The 26,128-nt window shown below is 43.3% G+C and overlaps 2 protein-coding genes across 4 annotated transcripts in view; both read left to right on the forward strand.

Annotated features, from left to right (window-relative positions):
* Positions 1–7,780, forward strand: part of gda (guanine deaminase) — a 31,460-nt gene extending 23,680 nt beyond the window's left edge. Inside the window, exons 12-14 of the mRNA XM_078251630.1 lie at positions 887–1,005; positions 1,111–1,138; positions 2,639–7,780. Coding sequence (XP_078107756.1) covers positions 887–1,005; positions 1,111–1,138; positions 2,639–2,745 — 254 coding nt within the window. The 3' untranslated portion in view covers positions 2,746–7,780. The remainder of the gene's footprint in view (positions 1–886; positions 1,006–1,110; positions 1,139–2,638) is intronic.
* A 4,155-nt stretch (positions 7,781–11,935) lies between these two features.
* LOC144518737 (uncharacterized) lies at positions 11,936–25,915 on the forward strand. 3 transcript variants are annotated; one of them, XR_013502025.1, is made up of 6 exons: positions 11,936–12,302; positions 15,382–15,682; positions 18,751–18,917; positions 20,740–21,947; positions 23,659–24,517; positions 24,692–25,915. XR_013502025.1 is itself a non-coding variant. In XM_078251631.1 (5 exons), exons 2-5 carry the CDS (start codon positions 15,445–15,447, stop codon positions 24,050–24,052), a joined length of 2,007 nt encoding a protein of 668 aa, XP_078107757.1. In that variant the 5' UTR covers positions 11,936–12,302; positions 15,382–15,444; the 3' UTR covers positions 24,053–25,915. The 3 variants fall into 3 exon arrangements, 2 of the variants coding, with proteins under 2 accessions (XP_078107757.1, XP_078107758.1); XM_078251631.1 differs by having other exon boundaries at positions 23,659–25,915; XM_078251632.1 differs by lacking the exon at positions 11,936–12,302 and having other exon boundaries at positions 15,629–15,711; positions 23,659–25,915.
* The last annotated feature ends 213 nt before the right edge of the window (positions 25,916–26,128 follow it).

Here is a 26,128-nt window from a genome sequence, read left to right on the forward strand (position 1 = left end):
CCGTCACCGTCTTGGTTTTTCCGACCAGACATGATGATTGTTGACCAGAGGGTGGAGCTGGGTAGGATGATGCGGCCAAGCTAGTGTTGTTCATGGTTACAATGGCGCCGTGCTAAGCTAAACGCGGACCTCTACATACTGGAGCCATTTATCTGCTTCTACGGCAGAACAGACCAACGCTAGCTGTAGCTGGCTAGCTAGTTGGTTGGGATAATGTTTTTTTAGGCGACCAAAGTGTTCCAGTTAACTTTGATAAAGTGAAAACACACAGTGAGAGGGTCAAAGTTTAAGATGAAAACACGGACAACAGCCAAAAACAAGTTGAGGTCTATGTTAATGTCCACGGAGTTAGCATGGTTAGCATCGCTAAGCCTCTGTGCTGATTGACAGGTCTTAAAGCATCCCCTGCTTTATCGTCTATTTTAAAATAAATGGGACCATCATTTACTAAATGAACATCATGCTGTGTTGAAGAAGACTTGAAACTAGCGATTGAGACCATATAGTCATTATGAAAATGTTTACTCGGGTAATACATCAAGTGAGAAGTAGACTCATTTTCTCATAGACTTCTATAGAAACAGACTTCTTTTTGGAGCCAGTGGAGTCGCCCCCTGCTGGAAGTCAGAGAGAATGCAGCTTTAAGGAGCTTCACCATTGGCTTCACTTTTTAGACCCGGAAGCTACGTTCATTATTTTTACAGTCTGTGGTTATAACTCAGGACACAAAACTCAGAAACAAATGTAGCATTGAGTCTAGCTGATGTCTCTTTCTCTGCAGCAGAAATGCCTGATTCGACACACAAGTAGCCGTGGGAACAAGATTACAATTTTAAAGGAGGGGCAAGAACACAACAGTTTCTTTTATGATGCGTTTTGTCTGCAGCTTTGTCCCTGGATGACCAGACGGGAAACTTTGAAGTTGGCAAAGACTTTGACGCCCTGAGGGTGAACGTAGCTGCTGCTGGCGGACCCATCGACATGATCCAGTGTGAGGGACCAAAGGTTCGTAGTAGGGCTTAATGAATGTGCACACATTTCTACACTAATTAATAAAAGCACAACATTTGATTTCAGTTTCATGCTAATTTATCATCACTTCAATTTCAGGTTATTTTGGAAAAATTCTTGAATTTGGGTGAGTGTCAATTTCAGTTTAATAGTCCAAAGTTTCAGACTCTGAAGCCCAGTTCCAGTTGACCAAAGATTCGCGACAAGATGAAACCGGTCTGAACCGGCCCGTCTCAGCTCGACTCAAACCAGCTGATGATGTCGCTGCGACTCAGCTGGTCGAGTCTCCAGATGCTGGTTTTAGGTTACATTTACATGCTTTTGGCACAAGACTCAGACTTAAAAACCAAAACGTAGCGGTGTAAACGTAGCCTTAGAACGTAATGGACGTTATCTGTTTCACAGCCAATAGAGAAGTCAGCTGGTAAAGTCAGCTACAAACTATAGAAATAAAAATGATCCATAATACATTTAACTGTCAGCGGGTTGAAATTGCAGAGTTTTGGGCCCCACAAGCGCGGTATGTGGTGGAGCGAGCTAGAGAGTGACTGAAGAGAGCGAGCAGCGTTAGAACAAAGCAGCGAATCAGTTTTCGCCGTTTCATCTCTACTAGAAATGTGACTGCAGCAAGTATCTTACTATCTCTATCCTCATTCATATTTTAAGACGCTATAAATGATATGATATATTTTATTTACGTGTCATGCCAGTAAGCGGCCCATCCCACACAGAATTACATGACACCAATACAAAAGTAATTTCATAAACAGCTTCCAGTCCAATGTCCACAGACAGCGTACTCTGCATACTATACACAAAATAAAGAAAACATATTACAGCGGCCACAACACAATAGTGTAACCCATTAAAGGTGCAGTAGGTAAGCCTTACACAACTAACTTTCTGTCATATTTGCTGAAACTGACCCTTTGTTCCAGTAGAACTACATGAAGCAGGTCATTTTAAAAAAGAATCTGGCTCCTCTGGCACCACCTACAGCCTGTAGTGTGATTTGCAAAAATCCACAGCTCCCTGTTCAGATGCACCAATCAGAGCCAGGGGGGGGTGTCTAACTGCGTGTCTATGAGCATGCTCAGGCACACGCATTTCATAGCGTCCTCCCCTCCCCCTTCCCCGTGCACGAGCTGCAGATAGGTTTCCTCCCCTTCCCCCCTTTTCACACGCGTTCTATTGTGCACAGCTCTCCCTTGTGGGGGGAGGGGCTTAGGAGACCATTTTGGGCTTTAGCAGAAAGGGGGGAGGGACTGAGAAGTTGTTGATGTTCAAATTTCAAGTCCTGGATCTTCACAATCCTACCTACGGCACCTTTAATTGTCCAACTAGAACAAACATTTCATACATAAAACAAAACTACAGCCACAGAAAAATAACTAAATAAATTAACAGTGAATGTCACTACCAGACAGATGAAAGTCAGAAGTTAGGATGGAAGTACAGAGAGACGTTTCTATGGAGATGATACACCGGATTGGTGTAAACTGGCAGGTTTCAGAAAGCTGCAGATCGGCGCGTTGCAAGTTTCACCTTGTCTCGTCGTGAATCTTTGGTCTGAACTGGATTTAATGTGCCTCTCACCATTTACTTTATGACCGTTACTGTTCGACAGGTGATGATCGTAACATAGCGGAGGTGTTTGTGGCCGGGAGGAAGGTGGTACCATTCCCCCCCAGTTTAAACATCGCTTCCACGTGTGTTAACGGTGCTGGGTCCTGACCTGACTCCACTTAGACCTTCACCTTTCCTGTCCATCTCTCTCTTCCTCCCTCCACATCCCAGCTCAACATCTTTTCATCCGTTCTTTTACTAAGTCACTCCCTGTGGACCCTCTGCTCCGGGAAAGTCAGCTCGAAGAGGTTTTTAACTCCCAAAATACATCATACAAAACGTGCAGCAAAAGAAGAATCAGCTGGAAATGCCCTACTGTACAACCGGCACACAAAAAGCCAAACAATATAAATTATTTATTAGAACAAAGAATATAAACTAAGACATACATTTGGATGTGAGGTGTGTTAGTCAGTCAGGTTCATGTGGATGTGTTTGATTAACGTAGTGTGAGGTGTTATGAAGTAAAAGTATAAGAAGGCTTCATCTACACTACTAGGTTTTGGTTTAAAAATGAATATCTTTTGCTACGTTTACTCCTCGCGTCCACCCATAGGCGGAGTTTGACTTTCGAGCCAGGTGGGGTAAAAAAATACCTGGCCTACCACTTGGGGAACACAGCACGAGCACATATGGACAAAACAAACATGCTAAATAAACATATACCGTATTTTCTGGACTATAAGTCGCTCCGGAGTATAAGTCGCATCAGTCAAAAAATGCGTCATGAAGAGGAAAAAAACATAAGTCGCACTGGACTATAAGTCGCATTTATTTAGAACTTTATTTCACAAAATCCAAGACCAAGACCAGACATTTAATCTGGAAAGGCAAGTTATTAAACTACCCAACAGCCCCCAGAACAAGGGGCTGAATACGGTAGGTGTCCTCTATGTTAACGTAACACATTAACAGTTATTAAACTACCCAACAGCCCCCAGAACAAGGGGCTGAATACGGTAGGTGTCCTCTACGTTAACGTAACGTAACAGCTCTGTTGACGAGCCTCTCCCAGCAGCACGTTGTTCAAGCACCCATCTGTGGACTCCTTCCTCCAGCTCTGGCCATCTGGATTTCAGCGCGACTAGCTTTCTTTGTTTTCTTCATTGCAGTAAGACTAACCTTTTCTCCAGTCCCTCACAAGTTTCTCTCTCACTCCAAACTCTCGTTCTGCTGCTCGATGACCGTTTCCGGCTGCGTGTTTTACTACCTGCAGTCGCCTGCAGCTTCTTTTCTTTCTCAGTTGTCTTTAGGAGCAGCATATAGTCGTCACAAGCCTAGAGCGCCTCTCGCGGCTGTAGACGGTAATGTTTTCAGCATGAAATAACATTTATAACATGTTACATTATATATATTTTGATATATAAGTCGCACCTGACTATAAGTCGCAGGACCAGCCAAAGTATGAAAAAAAGTGTGACTTATAGTCCGAAAAATACGGTATGTTTATTTTTAAAGCAGATTTTAAATTACATTGTAACAATTTAACAATCCGCCCTTAACACAGACAGACGGTGGTGGGACGCGGGACACAACTAAAATGTAACGGTGAACAATCAGTGTTGGACCTCCAGTCTGTCCAATCTCACCATAAAACGTTAAGACACGTTGAGAAAAAAGATCTGCATTTTGCCACAATCCAATGACACGGAAAAAAAGTAATCCACAGCGATCAGTAGATTCGTTACTTGATAGCTCTGTTTCCGAGCCCCTAAAACGGAGACATTTGGAAACTCTGCTGCCCCCGTTTTGGTTTAAAAACTCCGGGGTTGTTTTGTAGTCTGGACGGACACAAACGGAGACCTTTGGAAACGATGACGCACGTCAGTCAGTCTTATCTGTTAGGTAGCTTCCAGACCTTTCAGTAACAGTTCCACCTCGTCCTCGCTCCAAGATAATAACTCCCTGCTCTTACTTTTCACCGTTCTTTCTCCAAAAGTATTTTCTGTATTTTTTAACTTCTACATCCATGATTTTCAACCGCAGAGTAACGTCAGACAATCTGCTTCCTGTTCACACTGGGCACGCACATGCCCAGTGTGTGTGAACGGTCATGTGATATGTGTTGTCAGACGTGGTAATATGGACAGAGATTAGTTCTGCTACTGGAGCTTAAACTGTTGTGTGGACGGAGATCATTTTTGTCTCAAAACGCCGCTTAAAAATGAAAACATAGTGTAGATGTAAGCTAAGACAAATAAGTAGGAAATGAATCATCACCATAAGAGTCTTTTATTGAGGTTCAGTCAGGGACACACAAGACTGGGGTCAGCTGAGTTCGAAGTCAGTCTGTTCTTTAAGTCTTTAAAGGGAATTTATAACAGGAAATAAGGGACTTATTAGCATTGCAATTGTTCAACATATTCATGAACCCTAACCCTTCGCTGATTAACAAGTCACTGTTTATGTTCATGTGCACATTGTTGTAGACTTTTTTAAACTAGCTAATGGTGATGGCCAGGAGCTGAGCAAGGTGTTAGGTTTGAATGATGACCAGAACCCAAAAGCAGACACACGCAGAGCCAGGAGTGTCAATTTAACAGGTTTTATTTAAAGTACTCAAGGTTTCTGGGGGGTGGGGTGGGGTCCAGGTTTCCGGGGTGGAGAACAGGTCAGGTGAATGGAAGGAGTGGGTCCGTCAGAGAGAGAGCCAGTAGGCCGGTTAGTGACGGGGTCCAGTGGTGGTGGTTTTGGTTCGGTGTACTGCAGGAGTGGAGCGGTAGCAGGAGTCAGGTTTCACATACAACATACAGGTAGACTAAACAGAAGGTTTACACACCTTAAACATCAAATCCAAAGTCTGACTCCAACAAAGAGAAAAAAAAAAATCTTTTTTTTTGTGAGGAAGAATCTTTCACTTCGACGTACCAAAACATTTCTGGGAAGTAAGGAGTAACAAAGATGCTGAGGGGAAATGTGTCGGAGTGAAAAGTATACATTTTATTTAGGAAATGTAGTGAAGTAAAAGTAAAAGGTTCAAGAAATATAAATAACGAAGTAAAGTACAGATACGTGTAAACTCTACTTAAGTACACTGGTCTTATTATATATAATTCATTGTTGTGTTGTGTATGGAAATGTAAGTTTCCCCGTGGGGATGAATAAACTATATTCTATTGATCTATCTGTGAATGGAGGATGCCCCCAGACTCCCCCACTCCCCCCCTAGGTTTGGGCTGAGCCCCGAATGTTTACAACGCTTGGCTCTGCCCCTGGTGACGGCAGTATATTTTCCATTTTACGTTGATATCACGTTGTGTTGCCTCTGTATATATTTTAACTGGACAGTCCTCTGTAAAGTTAGGGGACATATTAACGTAGGACTTTGCGCCGGTGACATAAAGCTGCTCAAGCTGCTCAGCTCGGTGATCTATTTTCAGGGTTGTGTAGCTAGAAAATGCCTCATAATCAGAAGACAGCGGTTGACTTGAGTTATAATCGTAGCTCAGTCAGTTTTTACACTGTACACTCCACTCAAATGTTTAAAAACGACCATGGCACAAAAGTATTTTTTATAGTATTCTCTCTTCGTTTCAGGATGACTCAGTTTCTAATCTACATCAGATTGCAGAACTTGTGATACAAAAGATGAAGTTAAAGAGTTACCATTCCAGTTATACAGTAGGACTGTCTGCTGTTTATTTGTGGCCTACGTAAGTGGCCTGAAGTTTATACTTGTGCGTTGGTGTGTGCGTCGAGCCGGCGTGTGTGTGTGTGTGTGTGTGTGGGAGAGCGAGGGAGAAAGTGAGAGAGTGACTGGGATTACCTTTAGAGAGAGTAGTAACTCTACGGTCATAGTGAGAGAAACAAAGTGTCTCCCCTGTGCTTACTGACTGTAGCAGGAGAAGTTAACCCTCTCCTTGATTTCATGTTGTTTATGGAGAAGGAGAACCAGGAAATGAGTCGGGGGGGAAATGCAACGCTACCACATGTAGTTAGGTTTTTCGAGAGGTGCACGTCAGGCTACGGCGTAGGGTCCGTGTCTCCACGTACCTACGTACGCAGCCACGGCGTAGATTTTACGCAGAAGCATAAATAACGCTTTAGCTGGTAAATACGGTGGCCCTGGAGGACAAAACACAACGGCATTTCATAATAACACAATATCATTTTACAAAAACACAATGACATATAGATAAACACGACAAAAAAATGTGAAATGTCGTTTTGTTTTCTCTGTTATTATGCTATTGTGTTTTTGTGAAATGCCGTTTTGTGTCTGTTTTGTCCTTCAGGGCCACCGTAGTGCTAATACTTTACCTCAAAATCTACATCCTGATTTGATTCAGTAGAAAGTGAAATTACACTTAACCAGGTGCCTTTTCATATAGTTTTGTTATACTAACCTTAGAATTACTCATCATTTTAAACTTTTACTACATTTTTCAGGCTGTTCTCATGAACCATTTGTACATATAGCAGCAAAAAGTAAAGCACTGTACCTATAAAACACAGCGCTTTCAAGCTGAGGAACGCAGTTTGCGTCCCGTGGAAAGCACGAGACATTCACCCAGGAAAAGCACGTTTGTGTCCCGAGAGCGTTTTAATCCAAACTGCAATCTTTTTTCTAATCTTCACTAGTCATTTTGGTGTCTAAACTTAACTGTCAACGCGTGACGCTCACTTTTTGTTGGCTAAGTTCAACTAGCAACAGCCGTCACCTCACGGTGCTCTGTACACACACAGACACACACATAGTCATCTTTTGTCGGCTTAATTTAACTGTAAAGACCGCTAATCGTCACGTGACCGTAATTTTTGTAGGATATTATACAGATTGTTGTGCATACGTTTTCGTACGATATCATACGACCCCGTTCATGAGAATGCGATGCATTTCTACTGAGATTGTTGATTTTAAACGCCATCCAAATTAGATTATCTTAGGCTATGTATTTATGTTACCTTTACAAACTGTCTTATGAATGTCGGGACATGAAGGGAAATGAAATGGACTGATTTCTGAATATGTGTTTGTTTTGAGAATGTATTTAAGACACGTTTAGTTGTTTTTACTGAAATATAGTCAGTTTTTATCACAAACATATCACTCTGTGACACCAAATGTTAAAGTTTAAAGGTGCTATTTGTACTCTTTGATATGTCACATCATGGAAGATTGAAATAAAGAATATACCACAAGTCTATTGTTTGTGTGCAGTTATGTAACGAGCAGCTACTGATCAAGGATCGTAACCCAGGATGCAGGGTAGGGATGTAACAATACACTCAACTCACTACTCGATACGATTTTCTCCAGATATTTTCTCCAGAATGAGCTGCAGACAAATGACTGAACAATATTCCTTTATTTCTACAAACTGCAAAACAAGTCAAGTCAAGTGGGTTTTATTGTCATTTCAACCATATACACTGTATATAGTGTTAAAACGGCATTCAAGGCTACATTTAGTGCACACGCATTATAGACTTTACATAAAGTGCAATTACTACTTAAAGCAGAGCATTTAAGACAGACAAGGGACAGACAACAGACAACAAAAGACAGAGCTTAAGTAGACTTTAAAGTGCCCATATTATGAAAAAAACACTTTTTCTGGGATTTGGGGTGTTCTTTTGTGTCTCTGGTGCTTCCACACGCATACAAACTTTGAAAAGAATCCATCCATGCTGTTCTGAGTGAGATCCGGTTTCTGAATGTGTCCTGCCTTCAGTCTCCGGGTGAGCTGTTCAAAATCGGCACGGCTTGTGACGTCACAAACGAGCTGGCTAACCGCAACCATTAGCTTGTAGCATTAGCGTTAGCATGCTAACGTTAATGCTAACGCTAGCATGCTACCTCATTCTCAAGCACTGCTACAACACACACAAGTTCACAAATAATCTACAAAAGAACTACTTCCATGTGCGCCCTCATTTAGAAGTCTCCCAGCTAATCCTGCCTTGTAACTGACCAAAGTTGGAGAAACAGCCTTTCTTTTACTGTCTATGGAGCTAGCTAGCTGACATGATCTACATCTGAGCTACTGCACATGTGCAATCAAAGATAGTACAGAAGAAGAAGAAGAAAAGAGGTCTCACTCTGTAGCTAAAACAGAGACCAGCTGAAAAGAGGATCTGCAGCAGTGAGAGAGAGCTGTGCTGTACAATAAAATATGGTGTTTTTTGAAAATGAAACCATGTAACCCTATTCTGGTACAACCTTAAAATACAACTATGAACCTGAAAATGAGCATAATATGGGCACTTTAAGATATTTATAAAATATCTGGTCATGCCAGACGTAATTATTCCACTCATTTTTTAAACAATGCAATTACCCATTTGAGCCACCAGGGGGGCAGTGCTCCTCCTGCCAAATGTTGGATGACCCTCCCCTCAACAAAAAATAAAAAGACATGACCCTCCCCTATTTTCCTCCGGTGGTCCATTCCATAAATACCGAACGGTCCCTTATATCCATTTTTAAACTGATTCACGATGCATCGTTACATAACTACCGCCAAACACGTGTAATGGAATATTTACCTTTAAAGGTAGCTGAGTAAAAGTAAGGCAAGGCAAGGCAGCTTTATTTGTACAGCGCATCTCAGCAACAGGAGCTTTACATGAAAACAATTAAAATACAAGAATAAAAGTGACAGTGCAGTATAAGAAATTAAACATTAAAGAGCTGTTAAAAACAGTTAAAAATATAAAAGCAGATCAAATACGAGATTTTAGGCTGCTAGTATGGACAATGTATAAGCCGTTGCTCTAGACACGTAATCCACCCGCAATCCTTGCCGTTCCCAGAACGGGCCGGTCCCACCGGTCTTACTTTTTAATTTCTCTTTATATGCTTATGTAGATTTCCATGCAGTTTCAACAATGCAACTTCAGTATAAGAAATGAACAGTTATTTAAAGAAAGGCAACATCAAAAAGAAAGGTCTTCAGCCTTGATTTAAAAGAACTGAGTTGCGGCGGACCTGCAGTATTCTGGGAGTTTGTTCCAGATATGTGGAGCGTAAAAACTGAAAGCTGCTTCCCCCTGTTTAGTTCTGACTCTGGGGACAGAGAGCAGTCCTGTCCCAGAACACCTGAGAGGTCTGGGTGGTTCGTAGTGTAGTAGCATATTAGAAATGTATTTTGGCCCTAAACCGTTTAGTGATTTATAAACCAGCAGAAGTATTTGAAAATCAATTGAAATCAGTTCTTTGAGGCACAGGAAGCCAGTGCAAAGACTTCAGAACTGGAGTCACGTGATCCACTTTCTTGGTCTTAGTGTTAAAAAGTACCTCAAAATTGTGCTCAAGCACAATAGCAGAGTAAAAGTACCTGTTACATTCCTCCGCTGCCTGATTGTGGTTTGCCATTGTTCTTCGCCTTGTTGTTGTGTGTGCGAAGACTCGTAGTGTCTGATGTAAGATGAGAAGTTAATGAAGGTAACGTGAGAGACAAAAGGTGCAGCACTCGGCCATCTTCATTTTCCAACCACGTGCAATTATGAATATAAGGCTCACAGCTCGAGTTACGTGTTATGAATAGTGAGTTGAGTGTATTGTTACATCCCTAAATAACACATTATTTCCCAAACAAAGTGCAATCTAAAGTAGATTACGCCCTAGGATGTTTACAAACTGCATCGTGATTCATTTTCTATCTCAACTGTTTGTAATCTTTACACATTTATGTTGATTTTTAACCGATTCACGATTAGGGTTGGGTATCGTTTGGATTTTTACGTTTCCGATTCCTAAACTGATTCTTGAAAAACTGAAAAATGACATCAAAGAAAGGCTCTTGAATCCTTGGCTGTGAAATACAGCCACACTTTCAACCACTTTGCTTTAGGCATTTTAAATGCCCTAAAAGCTAGCTAGCTAACGATAGACTACAGAGAAAGTGTAATATGTTTACTAGCGATCACGTGCAGTGAACGGTTAATATAATATGCTTTTACGTCCGTTACGGTGAGCCCAGAGGGAAAATATGGCATTTTAAAAGTAGCCTATATTTACGGTAGCTAGCTAACGGTAGACTACAGAGAAAGTGTGATTTTTTACGTCCGTTTCGGAGTGATGGAGGGAAAATATTTCAGTCGACACATTAAGTGGAAACGAAATGAGGAACCGAAATTGGCGCTCTAATCCGGTCTGACACACACAGACAGACACAGACACACACACACACACACACACACACAGACAGACACACAGACACACACACACACACACACACAGACAGACACACACACACACACACACACAGACAGACACACACGCACACACAGACACACACACACACACGCACGCATGCAAGCACGCGCACGCACACACACACACGCACACACAGACACACACACACACACACACACAGACACACACACACGCACACACAGACACACACACGCACGCACGCACGCACGCAAGCACGCACACACACACACACACACACACACACACACACACACACACACACACACACACACACACACACACACACACACACACACACACACGATAATCCATTCACATTTCCATTTATGTTTGTGTGACACACACACAGACACACACACACACACACAGACACAGCACAGACACACACACACACACACACACACACACACACACACACACACACACAGACAGACACACAGACACACACACACGCACAGACACACACACACACACACACACACACACACACACAATAATCCATTCACATTTCTATTCGTGTTTTAAACGATTTTCGTCGCCTTTTTTCAAAGCTTTTTGCGCCTCTTCTGATATTTGAAGCCTTTTGACGTTTGACGTTTTTGACGTTGAACGTTTTTGTCTCTTTTTCGGATTTTTTTCCCCCCCAATGTTGAACCCAAAGTTACGCCCATGTGTAGGGCCGCAACTTATTATTATCGATTAATTAATCTTTTGGTCCATAACATGTCAGAAAAATGTGGAAAAAGTCTTTAAATGTCTTGTCTGTCCAAAGTCCAAAGATATTCAGCTGATATAAAACAAAATCCTCCATGACAAACATCCAAGCACTTAAATTAAATGAAAATACCTTCTACACCAGTCTTATATAGAGGTCTAGTCAGGAATCAAAATGTGCAAGTCTTCATAAACAAGCGCCAATGTATTATATATGGGGACGCAAATATGCGTTTCCTAGGATGGTGAAGACATGACCCGCCCTACTCTTTCTCTGATTGGCTAATACTCGTTTGTCTTTCTGCATGAGGAGTATGATTGGTTTGGGTTAGTGGAAGAACATCATGGTTAACCAATCAGTGGCAGAGTACTGAGGGACATTCCTTCGCTATCCTGGGAAACGAGGGACGAGGCACGAGGGAGTTTTGCCCTATGTAATATCTTTCAGGAAGGCATTACCCATCTGGCTGGACACCGCCGCTTCAGAAATCAAATGATCAACATATATAGATTGGTAATGTGTGGCCAGTGATGGTGTGTGTGTGATTTAGGAGTGAGAACAACAGCCAACCCTCACAGCCTAAGAAATAGTACCTGAGAGATCAAAAGCAGGGCTGTAATACTCCTTGATGATCCAGTGAGGAAGTGTTGCTGTGAGTCATAGTGCAAAGGTTTTTACTTTTGCTTTACATCCGTAGCTTCTTTCTTTCTTACTGGATTAGTGCATGGATGTATTAAGAGAACTACTGGAACTACTTTTCTACTGGACGTAGAAAACATCGAAGTACAGGTGGGTGCAGGTGGGTCTTAAGCTTGATTTATGGTTCTACGGAGGCTCCACGCAGAACTTTCGCCGTAGCCTACGTAACGTGTGTGTGTGTGTGTGTGTGTGTGTGTGTGTGTGTGTGTGTGTGCGCGCGCGCGCGCGCGCGCGTGGAGAGTGTGTGGTGGAGCAAGTGAGAGAGTGATGGTGATAATCTTCGGAGCAAATAGAGGGTTTTCACCAATGTCACGTTCTGGGCGGTAACCTGGATGCGCGGCCATATTGGAGGCACTCGGTGTAAACAACTGAATGGAGTAATGGAGTATTGTGCACTTTGGATGCTTTAATACTTTATGTCTAAACAACAGAAAAGCTCATCAAAACACGTCCAAGATGCAAAGGCATGGAAGGACTTGGACCACAAAAAAGGCACGATATTATATATATATATATATATATAGATATACTTCAGTTCCTGTGCTTTGTTGTGATGCGGAGTACCTCCAACATGGCGACTTCGGGCCTGATGACGCGCCGTGAAAACCCTCTATAGAGCTCAACAGTCCCGCCCCTCCTCTGAGAGACCTTGGGTTCCGGAAGTAAATTTCCCGTCATTTCTCCCATTGACGTCTGGGAAAATCCGTATATAAAGGGTTTTAGACCGTGCCTTAGGCTAACCAGGTGGGACGTGACTCATACGCATACAACGTATCATTTTGAGTAAAAAAACTAACAGAAAATCCCCAAAAAGTCAAAGGTACACTGTGTACACATCGTCATCTCAGAGCGAAGGAACTACTCCTCCCATAAACCACCGCGCACCACTGAACAAAGGAAGCTAACGTTAGTTTAGCTAACAGCTAATTCAGCTAACCGCTAGCTGAGACAGCATGTAATAACTTTAAAAGACCCTCAAAATAAAACCTGAAAATAACCGTTAACATATATAACAGCTGTTACGTCAGCTGTAGACAGCTGTACCCAGTGTTAAGTTTGAGTTAACGTTATTTTAGACTGAATCAAGCTGTCAGCTAGCGGTTAGCCGAATTAGCTGTTAGCTAAACTAACGTTAGCTTCCCGGAAGAGGCTAACGTCAGAAGCGTGGAACAGATCGTGATAAGTGCAGTGTCGTAAATCCTCGTGACGGATCGTGCAGGCAGCACAGATCGGGTACTGACACCCCCCCCCCTCCTCACCAGCATGAGCTCCACCAATCAGAGGCATCACTGTGGGATTGTTCAGGATTGTGGGTAACGAAGTACTTATCCAAGACATCGCGAATAAAAGACATTTATCTCTAAACAAGGGTAATGCCCCAGGATTTGTGGCGTCTACATGAGCATATACAATCGCTTAGTCATGTAAGCAAGCTGGTTTTAAGTCTACCATCGACGGTTATGATTTTATGGCTTATACTGCAAATGTCAATGGAGACATTGCATTGTATTTTTACTTCCGGAACCCGCTGTGGGCGGGACTGTTGAGCTCTATAGTGACCCATATAGTCACATTAGCTACAAAAGACAGCCGACTCGCTTGATGGGCGTTCCTGGGCGTGCCTAGCCTACTCCTGGTTGCTTGGCAAAAGTAAATAGAAATTCTCTGGTACTACCTTCAAGCACGTCCCCTCTGTTTACTTTGTGGATAGACCCATAGATATAGGTATGAATGATGAAATATGAAATATTATGACTAAATGTCCTGTCAACAAATCAAATGCCTTGTGAACGTTTGACACGGTGATGCTTCTGCATGGATAGTAGCGTGCTATTGCCTATAGTATCTGCAAAAGGTCTTACAAGTCACTTCAGAGGTATTGTCAAGTCACAAGAACGATGTTTTGGGATTTAAAAGTATTTATTTCTTGATCGGGGTAACAAAATATATGAGATAAAATGCCAAACATATCAGATATATACAGAAATACGATGTTCTGAAGCTAGGGCTGCACGATTATGGCCAAAATGATAATCACGATTATTTTGATCAATATATTGATCACGATTAATTATCACGATTATTTGTTGATTTTAACCAAAACAAATGTTATTGTCACATAGGCTAATTATAACTGCTTTCACATCCATATTGTGCTACATTCCTACTTTGTTGAAGGATACTATGAAGGAGTATGCCTTTCCAAACATGCGCGTTTGCCGTGAAAAGATACAGGCAACACAATGTTCTGTTCCGTTAACGGCGCATGTTAAAATCCGGTGCCCGGTATCTACCGTACGAAATAGCAACGCGGATTACGGTGCCACTTAAATGTCTGCGTTGCGCTCTGATGCTCCAAAACAGACATTAGAGGAAACAGAAACATCGCTGCATGTCCCGTAAACACTAATAACACGTTACACAGCAGCTAACGTTAGCCTACCGTTAGCTACAGTAGTAACTGGATAAAACACAGCTAAAATGCTGACAGCTAAACGGTGTAGTGTGACTGTATTTCACTGTAGAGGATTCCAACAGCGGGACGTACAACAGTCTGCCGCTAAAGCTATGAGCTAAAAGACTCAAACTAGCACTGGTCACTGCTGTGGGACTAAATGTCGCGCTTACTGGTAAACTGGTAAACCTCGTGACGACTTATGACGACTGCTATCTGTTGTGGAATTTTCCTCACGTTACTCTGTCCTCTGTGACTGTCTACATCTAAACTAAGCTGCGCGGTGCAGGGAACCACTCTGCTCGTCGCTTGTCGCTGGCAAACGGCCACTCCCATTGAAAATGAATGGCAGCCTGTCGCTTTTTCGCTGTCTCTTGTAGCTAATGTGACTGAGGGGTAAGACTCTGGAGTCGCTCCTCTAGAATGCCGACTCTAGATTCATGAGCTATGTTTCCATCCAGAACAGTTTGGAGCGCTCTCGTTCCCACACCACAGGCCCCCTTCGTTGTCGTCGGGCATTTACGTGCATCTGCATCATCATTTGTTGATACCGTCGTTGTTTTCTTATTATAGCTTTATATGTCGCTGTCAGCTGGCACATAAGTACGGTGGCGAAAATATAGCATATTGTAGGAGAAAATCTGAAAAAGTAAACATAATTTTGGTATCATAAATATGTTTTTTTACTTCTCTCTTCTATCCTGTTATACTTAGCCCTCCATAGAAAAGGAGACACCTCCCCATCACACAGATTCAGACTCCACTTCCTGTTTGGAAATGCCTCTTTTTCGGGCTTCGGGTGAACGTGGGGAGGCGAAGGCTCGGCCCGGGCAGAGGAGGACGAGGAGTAGGGAGTGGATGAAGACGGATGAAGATGTCTCCGTCCTGTCGTTGACACGGCTGTGTCTGCTGAGCCTCGCAGACAACATGACGGAAGTGTGGGCGAAGGACTATGCCGATAACTACCTGGATCATTATTCATTCAGATACATCATGGGCCCTTTCAACCTACTGCGTGAGTGTGAGACAGACAACTTTCAAAATGTAGGTAACGTCCTTTAACCATGTGGACGTGAAAATACAGAGAGTCCGAGGTTAAGTAAAGGGTGCAGATGTTTTTCTTAGAGCTCCGTATGTAAAACGTGAGGTTTCCTTTCTCTTTGTTTATTATAAAGCAGGTCGAGGTGCTTTATAAATACGGTGAAAGTATCTAAACGCTCAACGTACAGAGAAATGCACACAGCTCAGAAACTTCGTTAAAAAGTCTTTAAACGAGCCGTTGGGACTTCGGTACGGTTGTGTTGTCACAACTAAGCTATTGCTGCGTTCATGGGGTGTCGGACACATCGGAAAAACATGTGTCTGAGTTGAAAAATGCACAACAACGTATCGCAAACTCTGGAACGATTTGGGATTTTGGTGCTCAACTTGCTGACTTATCTGAAACATGACGAGCAAAACGTTTTATTAATGGGAAGAAACCTTTTATCAATTTTCGTATCTTACTGTATATTTATTTTTTGCTTAAAGGGTAACTACCGTTTTTTTCCTATGTGTTCCTATGTTTTTGTGTGTAAGTGACTGATGGGAACAGCAATCTTTGACATTGGTCCAGTATTAAGCGTGAACACTGTGACCGGCAGCCAGAGACGGGGCTGCAATGTAACCCTATGGGGCAAATATTCAGCATCAGTTTTCGTCCACTAAAAGTTCTGTTTTTGCCGCTGACAGGCTCAGATTAATATTCAAAGTGTCTGACAACATTATGGAAAGGATCCCTACAGAGATAGACCTTTCTGTTTAACCAGAAACAGCTCTGAAGTCGCTAGCGTTAAACCCACCAGACTCCATTTAAAAAAGCAATACTTTTAGCGTGTATAGAGCCAACATATTTTCACATGTAAATCACTAAACTATGTGTTTATTTCAACCAAAACTAGAGTTGTGATGGTTGGAAAACTGGAAAGATGACTCAAAATGGCTTTTCAAAGTTTTATTTTGTTTCTGTCAACTTTGAATGAAATGTATTTTTTAGGGCTGTCAAACGATTACATTTTCTTAATCGCGATTAATCGCATGTTTTATCACATGATTAAAATTCTATTATTTTGCATTTCAGAACAGTTTTAAGTCCATATTAACAATGGAAAGCCGTTCTTACCAGAGGATCTTGATTGGGAATCAAATGAATGCAAAGAAAATGACTTCATGAACTGGATTTTAAGATTAGTATTTGTTTATTATATAATTAATCTAGTCACACACATGAATCTAGAGTCAATATTAGGGTTGGGTATTGTTTGGTTTGGATACCGGTGCTAAAGCGGTACTTTTAAAACGGTACCGGTGCCTTAACGGTGCCTGAACCGATACTTTTTAAGAAAGTTAAAAAAAAGAAGGGTACTAAACAGTCGGTGACATTAAAGAACGGCTTGTTTATTGCTAAGGCCATGTCATAATGTAATCACTATAACAATAACTTATTTCACTAGTAAATAGCTGTTGAATGACAAAAACAACCACCAGATGGGAAAAGGGCATTTAACAACAACTTTGAATGCACCACAAGGCTGTAAATTACCAGTTTCATTGAACGCACCGTCTGTGTTTTTCCGACAACAGCAGCTGCAGATTGTTACATCCCGGTGTTGAATCCTCTACAGTGAAATACAGACAAACTTTACAACGTTTAGCGTTAGCTGTCAGCATTTTAACCGTGTTTAATCCAGCTACTAGCTAGCGGTAGGCTAACGTTAGCTGCTGTCGAGTATAGTGTTAACTAGCTAGCGGTAGGCTAACGTTAGCTGCTGTCAAGTATAGTGTTAACTAGCTAGCGGTAGGCTAACGTTAGCTGCTGTCAAGTATAGTGTTAACTAGCGTCACGTGCAGCAATGTTTCTGTTGCCTGTAACGTCTGTTTCAGAGCATCAGAGAGAAGTGCAGGCATATCAGTGGCACCAGAATGGGGCGCCGAAATCGGCGTTGCTATTCCTGCAGCAGCAGGATGTTATGAGAAAGTACGGCAAAATAGTAGCCTGTTAGGCACGACGCAAAGCCGAGTGAAGTGAAAATAAATTAATAAATGGCGGCATGCGATTAATACGCTTTATGCTTGGCCCTTAATTGCATCGCGATTAACGCGTTAATGCTGACAGCCCTAATATTTTACGATGCTAAAATTACTGTTTATTTACATGGAGTCTGGTGGGTTTCGCGAACGCAATTTCGCAAATGTTTTTATGTTTAAAAAAAGGATCTTACTCTTTAACAGAAAGGTCGACCTCCTTAGAAATCCTTTCCATAATGTTGTCAGACACTTAGAATAATAATCTGAGTCTGTCAGACAAAACGAGCACTTTTGAGAATGTAAATACAAGCTGGACAGTTGCCCAAATTAGCTTACATTGTAGCTTGTTTCACCGCTGCCGATATCACGTTGCGCAATATTATATCGGAAGTGTCGCGATAAGTATGCAATATTTAGTTTATTTTGTGGAGCGCTGCGTCCCGTCCGTTGGCTGTGTGGCTTAGTTGTGTTTGATTTAGAGACCGCTTGAAACGCTATAATGATCATCATTTCATTGGCCAGTTACCGTGCCACCTGCACGCCTGTTAGTACACGTCAGCGCACGGGTCCACTACGTGACAAACCCTATGTACCACGTGTGTGCATATTTCAACAGAGTGGCAGCGTAAGTGAGGAAACAGATCAGATAGAGACAACAAAATGGAACGAATCAGAGAAGCGAAAGAGTTGTGTCCTGTTATCTTTATTTATTTTATACTGTCCCACCAGTAGAACAAGGCCTGTTCTGTAGACATGGTCCTTATTTATTTACTGATGTTGTACCAGTCCAATATGACCGTCAGTTGAAATAAATCTTGTGTTGTAAGAAAACTTGTGTTATTTGTTATTAATCTATTTTGATGCGTTTTCCCATAACTTATAAATTTACATATGTTTAAAAATATCGAAATTAAAATCGATATCGCAATATATCGTGCAACACTACTTCTAACCCTGCTGCTACGTCTCCCCTGTCTGTCCGTCTGTCTCCCTTTCTCTCCGGTACTTTCCATGTAGCGGCTGCGCTGGTCGAGGAGCTGACGCGGCTGCTGTGCAGCAGAAAGCAGATGTCGCGGGCAGCTCTGCACCTCCTGCTGGTCCCCCAACTCCGTGGCCTGTCTCTGGGAAAGTGTCCCGGTCTGGTCACCTCCGCTCTCTGTGCCCACATCACTGCACGTTGCCAGGTCAGATATAGCGGCACAGATGCTGGATCACTTCTCTTAAAGCTACAGTGCGTAGTTTCTGTCTCCCCCATGAGGAATTCTAAGTAATGACAACACTGTCCGCATGAAACAAGTCTCCCTAGTGATCGCCATAGATGGTAAAATAAACGGACCAACAGATCCCGTGTCTCTGGACGGAGACCAGTGAAGGATATTAGAAGCACTTTTCCGGTGATGGCTGAGCGTTACTGAGCAGCCTCCAACTGAGAGAGACGACGTAAATGTGCCGTGAAAGTTGGAAGTCTTCTGGTAGCTGTGCCAAGAGGAATTTCAATCATTCCCAATCTAGCAGAGACGGAGAGCGTAGGTATATGTAAGGAGATAACATAGACACAGGCTAATTATTGATCACTAAAATGATAGTTAACATTAGTAATTAAACTTAAACAGCTAATGGAAGTCCAAACTGCCTGAGAGCTTCTCCTGTACTATACGGTAACTCCTCTACTGTGCGACAGTAAGTCTCGTGGTTATGACACAATCGTTAGCCTATTTTTACAAAAACGGAGCCATAACGTGAGATACAAGGTAATGGAGCCTTTTATACATTGTCGTGTTTCTTTAGAAATAAACAATGGACAAATAGTCTTTAAACGCTTCAGATGTAAAGTGTCAAAGTGTCGTCAAAATGAATGGCAGTCAATGGGATGCTAACGGGAGGTGATGGCTTGTTAGCATCAAAATGGCGCCATAGGAGGTATGCGTTGTGGAGAGAGCGTGATCGTGCACCACCAACACGGAGGATTAACAAAACGTAATGGACTCTTCAGAAGAGGTAATAATCTCAGGGTTTCCCCCAGTGTATTGCAAGCCCAGGGGCTCGCAGTGCCTAAGCCAATGACGATTATTGTTTAATGTATTTTTAAGTCGTTTTTTAAACTACAGTTACAGTGGGGCGGCTCGATTGGAAACTATATTAGCTTTTAGCACTGACTTCATGTAGGGCCATATGGAATCTGTCTCACAGCTTTTTTAATGTCTCAGTTTTGTGATTCTGTCCATGGTTCTGTGATCACAGAAACTATTGGGCCTACATTAATGTCACAGAGGAGAGAAGAAACTAGAAAATATTCACATTTAACAAGCTGGAATCAGAGAAGTTTTACCTCGTTTCATAAAAAATGACTCAAACCGATTCATCGATTATCAAAATAGTGATTAATTTAATAGTTGGCAACTAATCGATTAATCTCAGCAGCTCTCGTTTCTTTAGATATTTTGTGTCTAGAGCTGCAAATGCTAAATTAATCGATTTAACTACCAACAAGTAATCGATTCATCAAGATAATAATAGTTAGTTGCAGCCCTACTTGTGTCTGACCTATACTTCCTTAAAGGTGCTGTAGGTAGGATTGTGAAGATCCAGGACTTAGCCAAAACATTTGAACATCAACAACTTCTCAGTCCCTCCCCCCTTTCCGCTAAAGCCCAAAACGGTCTCGTAAGCCCCTCCCCCCACAAGGGAGAATGAATACATGTGCATAAGCAGTGATTGACTCGTAGTTAGACACCCCCCCCCCTGGCCCTGATTGGTGCATCTGAACAGTTAGACATCCCCCCCTGGCCCTGATTGGTGCATCTGAACAGGGAGCGGTAGATTTTTGCAAATCTCACTACAGGCTGTAGGTGGAGCCAGAGGAGATGGATTTATTTTTTAATGACCTGCTTCATGAAGTTCTACTCGAACATAGGGTCAGTTTCAGAAAATATGACAGAAAGTTACTTTTATAAGTCTTACCTACTGCACCTTTACTGTCTTTATATTTCCTCCTTTTTGTCCCAGGGTCTGTGGAGTCTGGACCTGTCTGGAGCCCAGCAGCTTCCCTCCAAGCTGCTGTCTGAAACACTCTGCTGTCTCCCTGCCCTGCGCTCGCTCTCCCTCGCTGGTACACCGTGTGACAGCTATGTAATCAGAACAATTGCCCAGCGCTGTCGTTTTCTGCGCCATCTGAACATATCTCACTGTCCCTTCCTGTCCCCTGCTGCGCTACTTCCTCTCGGAGGCGGGACTTCCTTTCCGTTCTCTGGCTGTCCGTCTACGCCACCGCGATCTTTGGTTTCCTCTTCTTGCTCTGCGCCGCTGCCTGCTCTGCCCCTCAGCAGCCTGCTGGCTCTGGATATTGGGTTTGGGAAAGAAGAGGGAGACGCTGTGGCAGCTGCGGCCTACCTCCTTCTCTCTCTGCCCTGCCTGGACACAGTGGAGCTGGAGGGCCTGGTGCAGGCCTGCTGTCTCATCCAGCACAGACGCTTCGGACACACGGACAAGTTCAGTGACAGAGAAAGAGTTCCCCGGCTGGCAGAGGTGTGGAGGGAGTGGAGGCACAGGCAGGGCTCGGACAGATCAAGGGAAAAGAGAGAAGGAGCAGCAGCAGGGGAAGAAGATGAGGATGAACAAGAGGAGGAGGAGGAGGAGAGAATATTGTTGAATGGGTATGGTTGTGAGACTGAGGGAGATGCGAGTAGAGATGAAGGGCCAAGTTGTTCTCAGAACCAAGCGGAGGAAAAACTGCAAGGCAGAGTTTCGTCAGGTGATGAATGCCTGATTCTGCGCCTGAAGGACGTCAAGGGCTTATCATGTGAGTCTCTGGACAGTTTAAGTCGTGCGTGTCCAAACATTTGCTCTGTATCTGTGAACGTTGAGGAGGATGTATACACCAGAGGAGGGAGCCAGGGCTCTCTGTTGGCCGCTGGCCTCCGGGCGTGGGCCGGCCAGCTGCAGAACCTCTCCGTGCACTTCCCCGGCCCTCTGCTGGATCTACTTCCTGCCGTGGACATTGCAGGCTCCTCTTTGGTCTCTCTCACGCTGCAGGGGGTGAGAACCAGCCCTCGCACGCCTCTACTGGAGGCCATCAAGGGGTGTCCCAGACTCCGAGACCTGCTCATCTCCGCTGAGCCTCCCACCGGCCTACAGGACGAAGAAGACGAGGACGATCAGCGGGACGATGATCGGGATCTTCCTCAGCTGCCTAACCTCTGCTCGCTCACACTCCAGTAAGGCCATGATCACAATTGGAGTCTTTTTTGGGGAGTGTGCCTATGTTCCCACAGCCCTATGGTCCTATAGCCCTATGTTCCCACAGCCCTATGTTCCCACAGCCCTATGTTCCTACAGCCCTATGTTCCTACAGCCCTATGGTCCTATAGCCCTATGTTCCCACAGCCCTATGTTCCCACAGCCCTATGTTCCTACAGCCCTATGGTCCTATAGCCCTATGTTCCTACAGCCCTATGTTCCTACAGCCCTATGTTCCTATAGCCCTATGTTCCCTACAGCCCTATGTTCCCTATAGCCCTATGTTCCTACAGCCCTATGTTCCCTACAGCCCTATGGTCCCTACAGCCCTATGTTCCCACAGCCCTATGTTCCTATAGCCCTATGTTCCCACAGCCCTATGTTCCCATAGCCCTATGTTCCCTACAGCCCTATGTTCCTACAGCCCTATGTTCCCTACAGCCCTATGTTCCTATAGCCCTATGTTCCTACAGCCCTATGTTCCTACAGCCCTATGTTCCTACAGCCCTATGGTCCCACAGCCCTATGTTCCCACAGCCCTATGTTCCTACAGCCCTATGTTCCTACAGCCCTATGGTCCTATAGCCCTATGTTCCCACAGCCCTATGTTCCTACAGCCCTATGGTCCTATAGCCCTATGTTCCCATAGCCCTATGTTCCCACAGCCCTATGTTCCTACAGCCCTATGTTCCTACAGCCCTATGTTCCTACAGCCCTATGTTCCTACAGCCCTATGTTCCTGGAGTCTTAAGTCTCTTAAAACATCAGTCTTAAAGAGACAGGTGCTTAAACGGAGTGTTTCAGACAGAGACAGAGACCCTATTTTAACGATCTGAGCACACGATGTGAAGCGCCTGGTGCAAGTGCGTTTAGGGCGTGTCCAAATCCACTTTTGCTAGTTTGACGGCGGAAAAAAGGGTCCGTGCACCAGGCGCATGGTTCAAAAGGGTTGTACTTAGTGTCTTCATTAAACATGCAGTAGGTAAGCCTTATAAAACTAACTTTCTGTCATATTTGCTGAAACTGACCCTATGTTTGAGTAGAACTATATGCAAAAATCCACAGCTCCCTGTTCAGATGCACCAGTCAGGGCCGGGGGGGTGTCTAACTGCGTGTCAATCACTGCTCATGCACACGCATTCATTCTTCTTTGTGGGGGGAGGGGCTTAGGAGACCGTTTTGGCCTTTAGCGGTAAGGGGGGAGGGACTGAGAAGTTGTCTATGTTAAAATTTCTGGATCTTCACAATCTTACCTACAGCACCATTAATCAGAGGTGTGTTTTGGGCGTAACATGCAATAAACCAATCAGAGGTCATCTCCCATTCCCTTTAAAAGCCAGGCGCGTTTGGACCTTGGAGCATTGCTGTTATGATGGAGGATTTGCACCGTAATATTTGTATTAGTAATCTTCTGCATGTGTGTGTGCTGCTGTGCGTCCCTGTGTGTGTGTAACAAGCATAGTGTGTGCGCGCTGTGCACGAGCCTAGGAGCATTTTACTAATGCTCTGTTAAAATAACAATGAAATGCTGCGTTATTGACTTTAGACCAGGGAAAAATAGTGTATTTTTAACATTAAAGCATGTAAATATGTTCTAGTAGAAGCCCAAAATGCAAGTATGAACCTGAAAATGAGCGTAATATGGGACCTTTAAAGTAATCCTCTGCTTGTTGTCTCTCTTCTCTGAAGTTTCTCCTACGAGCACAGCCAAATGAAGCCCGTCGTGTCCTGGATGTCCCTGAAGAGGGCGCTCAAGTGTCTCCTGACTGGTTCTCCTCTCCTGGAGAAGCTGTCGCTGGTCTCCCTGCCCTGCCCTCTGGACTGCGTTTTAAACGACGTACTACGCAGATCGGACTCGGATGCGCATCTCTTCGCAGATTCCGCAGACTCACCTCGCGTGCCACTTGGACGGCTTCGACACGTCGAGCTGCCGCGGACGGATGTGACGATGGTTACAGTGAAAAGCATAATGCAACGGAGCAAGAGACTCAAATACGTGGATGTGAATAACTGCTGGCAAATCAGTCTGGTCGAGTGGATGGACTGCAAGACGTTCAGTAAAGTCCAAGTCGTCTGGTCGTAGTGAAGAGACGAGCAGCTTCCAAAAACAGGAGCAGCACAGTTGAAAAGAAAGTGGATTTACAACCCTTTTAAATGTAAATGATGGCGGGGTGGATACAGTATCCGAGTATTATTGAATTATTAGTTTTTCATTTTTAATTAGAAATTGAAAAATACGTATGTGTGTTATTTGTTTCAAACCGAAAACGGAAACAACCCCGTTTCTGATGTCAAAATCAAACCAACAATCAATGAAAAACAGCCCAGTTTTTATTTTTGACAATTCATTTTGTCGTCATTAGGGATGCACCGAATCCAGATTTTTGGGGTTCGGCCGAATACCGAATCCACTGGTTAAGATTCTGCTGAATCCTCGTCCCGTCCTCAGTCCATGAACACAGTAAACACATTAATGAAGTAAACAGTGACTGTCCTTCCTTTGCCGCCCTCATACTCTGCTTCTGACTGGCTAGTAGTCCTTACCTAGGTACTGTCAGGGCACGCCCTCATACTCTGCTTCTGACTGGCTAGTAGTCCTTACCTAGGTACTGTCAGGGCACGCCCTCATACTCTGCTTCTGACTGGCTAGTAGTCCTTACCTAGGTACTGTCAGGGCACGCCCTCATACTCTGCTTCTGACTGGCTAGTAGTCCTTATCTAGCTACTGAGCATGTGCGACTCCCAACAAAGATGGAACAGAAGTGAGATGTCTCACTCTGTAGCTAAAACAGAGAGCTCAACACACAGGGTGAAAAGAGGAGCTGCAGCAATGTGCAGTACAACAAAAATATGGTGATTTTTGAAAATGAAACCATGTAAATCTATTCTGATATAACCTCTAAATACAATTTTGAACCTGAAAATGAGCATGATATGAGCACTTTCAAATGATCCTTCACCTCCTCAGCAGACTGTGCATTAGTTTGTGGTTATTTGGCTCCACCTTGTGGCCCCAGAGGCATATTGCAGTTTGCCTGGAGTTGCTGTTCCTGTAAATGGTGCCGAGCATGTTGATAGTGCTGAGAGAGATCACCATATATCTGTCTATCTATCTATCTATCTATCTATCTATCACTAGAAAGCCCTGCAATGTCGACAGCTGAGCAAAGAAGACTCCCGACACTTAGTTCACTTTCTATCCCTGTTCTGCCTAATTAGAGTTAATTATAACACATTCTATGACATATACTATGACTTTTTATAACTTTTTATGACAAACTATAATGTAATGAGAGAAGGATATGCTGCAGGTTGGAACTGAACCCACAGCTGCTGTTATAAGGACTGAGTCTCAGTACATGGTGTGCACACTCTACTAGGTGAGCTACCCACACACCCCTATATTATGACTTTTGACTGACTTTATATCACCTTTTTTTGACATACTATACTATGATGCACCTTTGTTCCTTTGTTGTGGATCCAGGAACCATGCTTTCCTTGTTTGAAAATAACAATTCAACTCAATTACCCTACCTTTAGAAATAAATCTTCATGATCCTACCAAAACATTGTAGGCTAATGTAGGTGTAGGTGTGTGTGAATCATGTAAAATAAATAATACTGATAGGTTCTGAAATGATATCAAATAAGATGAAACAGGATGATAAGATGGTTAAAAAAAAAACATGGCCTTGTGTGGCCGGGTTGGGTCAGTGGATAGAGCAGGCGCACATATACTTGGAGGTTTATGCCTTGATGCAGAGGTCCAGGGTTTGAGTCTGACCTGTGACGATTTCCTGCATGTCTTCCTCCCTTTCTCACCTAGCTGTCCTGTCAACATTAAAGGTGGAAAAAACCCAAAAAAATTATCTTTAAAAAAAAAAAAAAAAATGATGTGGGCTGAACTAAAGCTAGGACTCCAGAACTTTCCCAGTTAGTGTTATCGATATCTGAACATCTCTAGTAAATATAAACAAAAACTGCTAATTTGGCTCCTACACTTTACCTGTCTGAATCATACTTCTTCCCTTCTTCGTCTTCAAACTGTCCAAAATGCAGCTGCTCAGCTTTTATGAAGGCTAAATGAGCACGGATCATGAAAACATCCCTATTTTCCTTCTTGTTTTTAACTGAAAGCTGTTCTGTCCATTCAGAA

Source organism: Sander vitreus, chromosome 5 (assembly GCF_031162955.1).
Source record: "Sander vitreus isolate 19-12246 chromosome 5, sanVit1, whole genome shotgun sequence".
Classification (NCBI taxonomy): domain Eukaryota; kingdom Metazoa; phylum Chordata; class Actinopteri; order Perciformes; family Percidae; genus Sander; species Sander vitreus.

What these genes read in the sequence shown, in the direction of transcription:
- LOC144518737 (XM_078251631.1), top strand. Translation starts at nt 15,445, where the DNA reads ATGCCTCTTTTTCGGGCTTCGGGTGAACGTGGGGAGGCGAAGGCTCGG. An exon ending in GGGCCCTTTCAACCTACTGC is followed by an intron (nt 15,683 to 18,750) that starts GTGAGTGTGAGA and finishes CTTTCCATGTAG; the next exon opens with CGGCTGCGCTGGTCGAGGAG. An exon ending in ACATCACTGCACGTTGCCAG is followed by an intron (nt 18,918 to 20,739) that starts GTCAGATATAGC and finishes TTTTTGTCCCAG; the next exon opens with GGTCTGTGGAGTCTGGACCT.